The following is a 9,447-nucleotide window of genomic DNA, read 5'->3' as shown; positions in this document are numbered from 1 at the left end:
AAAGAGACCATAAAAGGTGTCATTATTATTAGTTGTGCTTTTTGTTTAATAAAACTGAGAAGTGAACCGACATTGTGAATAAAATGAATGGATTTTGATTTTATTATGTTTTCACATTTTTTATTACTATCAAAATTTTTAGTTTTTCTAAAATCTCTTCACTTTGGCAAGAAGACGGACTGAAAGGACTCAGCATTTACACATCTGGAGCAGCTCTTGCCTTCTGGATTTTCTCCTTTTCTCACAGACAATTCAGACATAGAATAATAGTTATTACATGTTGTTAAACCGATTCGTTCTCTTCAGTACCGATGAGGATGGAGATTTGCCATGTTGTATTTTTGTAGTTTTATTGTTAATGCCTCCTCTCATCGTTTGAATCAATATTTCCAGATGTTCTCTGTAACATATTTATGATACGTGAGGCTGCTCTCTTTTCCTGCTCCAATCCAGATACAGGAAGATGTCACTTGGGCTGATATTCCTCTTCAGGAAGTCTTTATGGAAAACATGTGTTGTGATCTTTATCAATTCCAAGTTCTTCGAAAACGATGTTCAGGACGACAGCAGGCAGCAGCGTTTACTGTCCACCAAAGGACACATAAGGACTTTATCTGAGACATCCACATCAAACGGTTTCTTATATGCCTCAGAAAGACCTTTAACCCCTGAGCAAAAACCCCACTCTGCTCCCCCAGGAGCTGCACAATGGCAGCCCATGCTCCCCAAAGGGATAGGTTAAATGCAGAGAGTACATTTCATCGCTCTGTACTTGTGACAGTGGAATGACAATAAATGCTGGAAAAAAAGACAGGATCTCTCTTTCTCAGCTGTGTCCAAGGACGTATAATGTAAACAGCATCCCTGAATGTTTATGTTAAAGAAAAGAAATCATCAGTTTTAAGAAATCAGTTTTAAAAACAATTATTCTTTCACAACAAAAATAAAAAAAAAAAAAACACAAAAAAACCTTCCAATCATTTGTTTTGTAAAGACTTTAAAATGTGAAAAACCCGTTTGGCAGCATGCTAAGTTACTGTGAGCTATCAGCCTAGGCTTTCTGCCATAACGCTCCGCAGCAAAGACTCAACAAGGCTCAGGAAACATTCTTCTGAGATGGTAGTCTGTACTGAGATAAATTATTGTTGCTAACGACAACATGACAACCATCACCAAGACTGGCTTTGGTAACCAATCAGACATCTTCTGATACGCTTAATCCCAAGTGGGGTAGCGAGGGATGCTGGTGCCTATCTCCAGCTGTCTACTGGTGAGAGGCGGGGTCCACACAGGGCAACACAGAGACAAACAGGACAAACAACCATTCACACACACTAAGGAGAATTCAGAAAAGCCAGTTAACCTAACAGTCATGTTGTTGGACTGTGGGAGGAAGACAGAGTACCCAGAGAGAACCCTAACACTCCCTATACTGGTATTGATCATTCATCCACTCGTGGTGGGGAGCTGCATCACAACCACAGCTGCCTGGGCAACTCTGACAGAAAGCAGGCTGCCGTACGCAGGCGTCAGCAGGTCTTCTGATCATAATTATCAGCCAGCAGGGGGCACATTGCCTGAGATAGACTGAGCTGGGATTTAAACCGGCAACCCTCCAGTTGCAGGAAAATCATCTGCAACCAACATCACAACTTTGAAGTCCACCTTTGTTGTCACTGGATATGATATAAGGTGGAGCTCACCCATGGGTTTGAATTCTGGGTAAAATGAGTGGCTTGAATTTGACTTAGTCTCTATGGAGGAATTAACTAATGCTGTACTTTCAATATGTGACACCAAACCTGGAAGTTTAACTCATGTTCATGAAACTCATTTCAGATGATTGAGCTCGGTATCAGAAACCAATCATTTCAATTCCTCCGCTGGTAGCTTGAACTATTGTATCAGTTTGTTTCCAAAGTTTCAAATACAAAATCTAAGGCTACGTTCACACAGCAGCCTGAAGTCACCCAAATCGACCTGGATCTGATCTTTTCATGACTGTCTGAACAACACAGATCTGATTCTTTCCAATGCGACCCAGGCCACTTGGCTCTGTGGTCCTGAATCCGATACGAATCTGATCTTTTCAAATGAAACCTGTGCCTGAACGGCCAGGTCGCATTCATCCTGAATGCCATTAATACTTAAAGGTCTTGCTACGCAGAAGAGGCAAGAAAACCAACAGCCATGGTGGAGGATAATGCAGAGAGCAGTCTTTATTTTCAACCATCTTGGAAAGATTGTTTCCTGAGGTTGGGAAAGAAATGAAAGATGGCTGGATGCGCTCCAGAGCTACCATCCATGTTTACTGCCATACACACAGAGCACGCATTCTGCTTGTGACGTCATTGCGTCCTCTTCTGCGCATGCGAGACACTTGTGTTGTATCAGATACAAGTCGCATATATTTGGGTGTGTGAACGACAACACAGAAGAATGGGATTTGAGCATCAATGCCTGCAGTGTGAACGTAGCCTCAGTGAATCCAATGTTTGTTTTGATCAACCAACCAACTCAGCTAGAGAGAAGCCAAGATTTTCAAATGTTGGTGTCCAGCTTTCAAAGTGATGCTTCGGAAACAGGAGGGCAACATGGAACCACGGATCTGCTGGAAGCAGGGGAACCCAGAGTCCATAAAGCTCTTAGATCAGATTCAATGCATGTTAATGCGTTGATGTAAAAGTCATCTTGCAGTTCCTCTTTCATTTGAATTTACCACAGAAAACAGCATCAGTGTAAATCTTTAGTGTGAATGTGGTTAACTTACGGTTTTGCTGACGTAACCGGTGGAGATATTTCGGCATTGCTTGTCCTCGGAGGGGCAGCATCCTCCACACCTATATACAGACACACACGGTGGCTTATAGAAGACGTTGGTGGGAGCCCCGAACTCCCTGCCCACATCAACACACACTTCTCTGGGCATGCATTGAGTTTTCCTCCACTCCAACTCTATACCTGCACACAAAAAAGGTGGCTGTTTGCAACATGTCTTTATGTCCTTTTTCAGATTCCAGTCATCACTGTTAGATTTATCACCAGAGACTAATAGTATGACTGTTGACAGAACATTAGGGATTAATCATCTGAACTAAACTGCTGCACTCCAGTTCTACCAGATAACTGGTTATCAACTTGTTAGGTCAACTAAAGGTTCCTACCTCTGGCTGCACAGATTCGTCCAGAAGTTCAAATATTCTGAAACAATCTGATTTATTTTGCAATCTTTCTGCAAACAATTGGAGCGTGTTACAGGAACTCATAACTGGAGCCATTTGGATTTAGATTGTAAGAATAATAGAAAACACTGACCTGAATGACCCTGATCAAAGGGTAATGATGCCTTTTTACTGTCACTGACATCCTACAGTGTTATGTGGCAATTCTAGGAGTTATTTTCTTTACCCATAAATCTGCCTAATCTTCCTGGAACAAAGCCTCCAGTTCCTGTAAAGTTTTGCAAAGAATGTCAAAATAATGGCGGACCCAAAACTCTCAATGTTAAAAATCCAGAAACATTTTGTTTTGTGAAATCTTCACTTTTTTTTGCCAAACTTGAAACAGAACAGAAAATATGTGGGAGAAAAGCAGCCTGATGTCTGTAGGAAGGAAGCTGTAAATCAGCGTACGATGTTGCAGGTTTCCATTGTTTTTAAAGGAGAAAGTCCTGCATGTAGATTGTTTGATCTTATCTTTATCTGAACTATTTCTGCTTGACAAGGAACAAGAAGAACTGATATGTTGTCCTTCAGAAACTCTTGCTTTATTTACTAAATAGACCCCAGTTTACTTTAAAGGAGAAGACACACTAATCTAGGCCTAGAGCTCTCACATCAGAATGGCTTCCTTTAGGAGCCATTAACACCCATGTTCATGTTGTCAGAACAGAACTTATGCTGCGTTCACTCCAAAGCCATTATGTGCATCAAAAATGCTTAAACCCTGAAATTTGGACGCTGGATCAAACCGTATTCAAGTTGCATTGATGCTCTGTTCTGCTCCGTTCTGTAGCTTTAAGCTAGAGAACAGCTTGGCTTTATTTACTTTATGAGTTGGTAAAATTGTTTTAACTTGTTTTTAAGGCGTTGGACACTTGGATGCTCAGACGCTCTGACGCAGTGCTTTGCATGTAAATCAGACGCTGACACCCAGAACGCGCCCAGAGTGAACGCACCATTACAGGTCATATAAGCATAGCACTGCATGACATAGATGTTCATTATGGTAAAATTCACCTGGAAATGAAGGATTTATGCTTCAAAAATATAAGTGAGGGAAATAAAGGAAACCTACTTTTAAGGACGTCCAAGTTGAGGTAGGCAGCTGCGTATATCGGCTCCTCTGCGTCTGCTGGTGGCCGCAGCCGCTGAGTCTGTGAGCGCTGAGTGAATTCGGAAGCTGGGGAGGCAGCAGCAGAAAGTTTGGATCTGCACTTCAGAGCAGCCCAGTAAGAGGGATAGATCAGACTCATCAATTCATCTACAGTGGAGGCTGAACGCAGCTTCTGCTCCATGTCTGGCTTTGGTAAAGGCTCCTGTGATTAACAAGAAACACCTTCACTTAGAGAGACTCCAGCATACAGTCAAACAATTCCAATAAATCAGGGGTGGGCAATTCCGGTTGCTGAGGGCCGGGATCCTGCAACTTTTAGATGAGCCTTTGGTTCAACACACCTGGATCAAATAATTAGATGATACAGAGGACTGTGGAGGAAGCGACTGCGTACAGAGGAGGTAATTCAGCCATTTGATTCAGGTGTGTTGGACCAAGGATGGATCTAAAAGTTTCGGGACACCGGCCCCCAGGAACTGGAAATTCCCACCCCGGCAATAACTGATTATGACAGCAACATTTTTCACAAAGCGAGTTTTTACAATTCTGTGGAGAACTATTCATGCCCTCATATCTGCATGTTTTCTATCCTTATATTCATATCCTGATTTATTTTTTATTCTCAATCAAATGTTTGAATAAAACCATGTTTTAGGATGTCAGACAAAGATAATCAGTTTTTAAATAATTATTCTTTTTGGAAAAAAACCCCAAAATTTTCCAGTAGTTTCAGATAATGCTCCAGTATTCCAAAAATGTTAAAAAGCAATCCACTGGACTTTGTTTTCAAGACTGAAGACGTTTCTCTTCCCATCCAGGAAGCTTTTTCAATCCAAAATGTGAGAAATACCGTTGAGTTCGAGGTTTTATACAGTAGCTGAATAGGCAAGGTCTTCTGTTCCCCTGTAAAAGGGTTACGGTTGCAATGATAGCAGGAAGGAATCAGCTCAATTGCTGCATTGTAGAGTTTTGAAAGTTGAAATCTGCATCCACCTCCTCTGTTCAAAGAGAAAACAACCTTCCTGATGACTGAGAATCTTCACCAGCATAATGCCCCAGTATTTTCATCCGGTTGAAATCAAAACTTTGACTAGGCCGCTCCACTTTTTGAGCCTTTCAAAGGCGGAGCTTCACTGTGCATCATGGTCCTGCAGATAATCCAACGCCAAGAATCCCAAACTGATGGCTTGAGGTTCTCTGCTGGTGTCCTCAGATCCAGAGCAGAATGATTGCTTCCAGCTCCAGACACTGCCACCATTAGTGGGTATAGTGTCCCCTTCTCTGTAATGCTGTTTAATTAAGTAAAAGCAGAAGCAGACCTTCCCAAACACTCCACTATTGTCCTGTCAGACCACAGAATATTTCCCCCCATGTCTTGGGACTCATCAAGTTGTGGGTTTCTTTGCTAAATGTTTGACAGACTGCTGCATGCCCGCCAACAGGGCGGGACACACGGATCAATTGTCCCAGGCTGGGAACAGAGGGGGGGTCTAAACTAGACAGTCTGACAATTAAAAATACAGGCAGAAGTAATATTTCAGAAAATATTTGTGATAAAGATATTTAATATTAGAGTAACTTAATTCCATTGCTGCAAACTAAGAATGTCAGGATTTCAGTAGTCCGACATACAGATTAGAAAAGTGGGAAAATGGGAAGATGACACCAAAAGCTTGAGTGATTTTAGGAGGAAATATTAAAAATAAACTGAGGAGGAGTCAGGAACGGGTCCAGGAATGGAATATCAGAAGAATGATGCCCATTCAGAGCCAGTTAAGAAGCAATGCATTTATCAATGGGCTTTTAAAGTATAGAATCTGCTAGCTAGTATAAGGGGGGAACACATTTCCTTTTACATCTCTACCGATAACAGACAGTGCAGGTAGAGGGGCTTACTGCCAGAGTCTGAGCAATGTTGCTCAGAGACGGATCATGCCGTTAATTTCAATGATCCGGCATTATGGCCAACAATAATCACTGATTCTGATAGAGTCAATGTTTGAAAAGGCAAAAAGGAAGCCTTTCTTAATAGATGGCTAATGAACTGCCAGCAGATTCAGAGGGCAGAGAATTTTTAAAGTATCTAACCTATTCTAGCTCCTAGAGGACTGGCTGATATACAGCAGGTCAAGAAAAGGCCATATTGCCTGCCATGCTTGCTGTTCTCTTATGAAGAAGAGAAAAGATCAACAAGTGCTCTAAATTTAATAGATGGGATGAAAATATCTAACATAAAATACAGAAATCTTTATGGAAGATTTCCAGGGCATCAGAGAAACTCCACACACAAACACATCCAGCCTACGTACCCCAGAGTAATGTTGGTAGGAAGGCTCCTATTCCATGTTTCCTCCACTTGTAAAGGAATCATCAACTATAACTGTGCTTCATCTGAGATTCAATTGTTGTGGTGCGTTCAATGACTGAGTCATTCAAAACAAACAGACCGTTATCTGAGCCACCTGGAATCGAATCATTTTATTTACTGATTCTATATTCTGTTCAGTCTCAGTTAGCGTGTGGCGTTGGAGTACGGACCTCTGCGTCTGTAAACTCACTCAGTATCTGCTAAACTAATGGCCAAAGTTAAACAGACAGGAAATCAAGCTTCCCTCGGCTAACCTAGTGCGCACCAAGAGAAGCAATTCAATAAGTGTTACTGTACAGAAAATAACGAGGATTTCACCTGATTTGTTTGATCATGCCTGAACTGAGAGTCCTGAACCTATGGGTCAAACAGAGCTAAGGAGTGATTTCCACTGATCCACTAACCTGCCTGGTGGAGGAATCAGAAGGTGATCAAGCTGAAACTGAGCCCATTATCATGTGAATGAAACACTGTATCCTACAGAAAGCAGCACTGTGTTATTCACTCAGAAATTACAAGATAGTTTGATATGGAATAGATACTAGATTTATATAATACGTGTTCTTAAAAAGGTGTGATAGAATGATTCTATAGGGTATCTGGTCCTTAAAGGTCTCTGAATAGGGTGTGTAACATTGGTTGGGCTAAAAATGGCATATTTTCTGTTCTATGAGCCCTAATGCAGCCTGGTTAAAAGTCCTACAATGAAACGACAGGTTTTCTTCCTTTTATGGTCTGATCATTAATATTTAGATGAGCTGTGTGCTGATTGGTTGGTTTAACATGAGCAAAGCTGCTGTGCAAAGACGCATCATAGCAACAAGCACTCACTTACTGAAACATCTAATTGTTGATATGGTAGGGTGACCAGACGGCCTCTTTTTCCCGACATGTCCTACTTTCCGTACCTAAAAAAAATGTTGGGGGGAATTTCAAAATCATTCGGGATTTTGGTCGACTACAGTGCAGCAGAACTGAGCCGTCAGCTCCGGGCCGTGTCCGGGAACCCCGGCGGACGGGGGCAGGGAGCCAGCGGGGGACGGAGCGACCAAACCTGACCTGGTTGACGGTAGCCTGGACACTGGCGGCCATTTGCTTCCCCCCCGTCTGCATTACCAAGAACCAGAAACATCTTCCTGATCCTTTCGATCTATTTTAAAATAACATCAATGGAAGTTAAACTTTTCTGAGTACAACACTGAATGTTTTTATTTTTAATGTAAATGAAAAGGAAATACAGTTATAGCTCATTATTTACAGAGAAGCAACGTTGTTTTTACTCATTATAACTGCATATGAACCAGAAATTTAGTTGGATGAACTGAGTGAGCAAAATAATTTAATAGAACTGATCAAAATGTTTCAGTACAGCATGAAGATTCATGCATCCATTTCATTTCAAGTTTTTAATCATATTTTTTATGCTCTTGGAGAGAAAATTAAAAGCTTAATAATAACATTAATTGAGATTTCTGTGCAAACCAAGAATGATTATTAATATTAATCAAACATGTCGTTTTTCTCTGGTTTTACAACTAGATTCTGCTGCTGGTCTGAAATCATGTTGTACTAAAAAAAAGTAGTAAATTTATTTTGGAACTGAAATAAAACCTTAAGCATCTGCAGTTTGACAAATTCATAAATAGTCTGTATGAATGTTATCTCATTTCCTGACCTTCATTGCAGTTATTAGTAAGCTATTGTACTATTTATGATAATGATCAATTTAACATTCACACAATCAGAAACAATACGTTTTCTGCAACCAAGGCCATATCAAACACTAGCATACACACTCGCCTTTGTATTAGAGGCCTTTCAGACAGACACTGAAGCAAACACTCAATTTCCCACTTGTAATGTTTCCCTTTAGAAGAATGTGCTTATTTATGAGAGTCCACCAATTTACACACAGAGCAGCTGTCCTTTAGCATGGGAAAAAAGCTGCCCCTCCGGGTTTGGAAACGAAACAATTGAGAACATTTAAACCAAACTGTCACCTGGCAGATTCTGCTTCCTGTTCTGAATCTCCAAAAGGCAGCAGTGACTTCACAGCATGACATCACAACAATCCCTATTTTAATCTTTCCTGTTGCTCCCTGGATTTTTACTGAGCCGGCAATTTAGAAAGCCTCTTGAATGAAAGGCCGGCTGAGATAGCAGAGCTTCTAAAACCAAGCATTTGGATTGCAGCTAAAATACACTTTAATGTCAGCCTCTTGGGCAGATTTTACTAAATTCATCTTTAATTAATCTAATGATTGACACTAGAGGCCTGATCTGCAGATGGTTTGTGCAACTTTAAACAGGTGCTATATACTCGGGAGGTTAAAAGGGCGCAGGAAAGATTTTTTTCTCCTTCGATTAAATAAATCATTTAATACTGTTTTACTGCTTCAGATCACCTGTGATTCATGCTTTATTATCTGGGAAGCTGTTCTGGTAGGGATGGTGTTTTCTACACAGGAGTTGATGTAGTCAGTCTCACTCAGTCATTGCTTTGATGTCCTCTCCATGTGGCTGACACAGAGCATCCCAGTCTGTAGCCTCAGAACAACCTTGCAGGGCTTCTTCAGCTTCCTGTGTCCATCTCCTTACTGTTCTTTTTAATGCAGGTTGTCTCTTATAAAGTGGTTTATAATCTGAACAGAGAAAAACAAGATGCTGATCTAATTTCCCAGGAGAAGGTCTTACTTCAATCCATCATCCATCCAACATCCATAATCCATCCATCATCCATCCAA

At 41.0% G+C, this 9,447-nt stretch overlaps 1 protein-coding gene across 1 annotated transcript in view; it reads right to left on the bottom strand.

Annotated features, from left to right (window-relative positions):
- Positions 1-9,447, bottom strand: part of LOC107103885 (vascular endothelial growth factor C-like) — a gene marked incomplete at its 3' end in the record, with an annotated part of 99,188 nt that overhangs the window by 53,098 nt on the left and 36,643 nt on the right. The window contains exons 2-3 of the mRNA XM_015403737.1: positions 4,297-4,537; positions 2,771-2,961 (exon numbers count right to left, since the gene is read on the bottom strand). Coding sequence (XP_015259223.1) covers positions 2,771-2,961; positions 4,297-4,537 — 432 coding nt within the window. The remainder of the gene's footprint in view (positions 1-2,770; positions 2,962-4,296; positions 4,538-9,447) is intronic.

This window comes from Cyprinodon variegatus, unplaced genomic scaffold (genome assembly GCF_000732505.1).
Source record: "Cyprinodon variegatus isolate N-32 unplaced genomic scaffold, C_variegatus-1.0 Scaffold1553, whole genome shotgun sequence".
NCBI lineage: Eukaryota > Metazoa > Chordata > Actinopteri > Cyprinodontiformes > Cyprinodontidae > Cyprinodon > Cyprinodon variegatus.
This window is presented reverse-complemented; position numbering and strand designations above follow the sequence as displayed.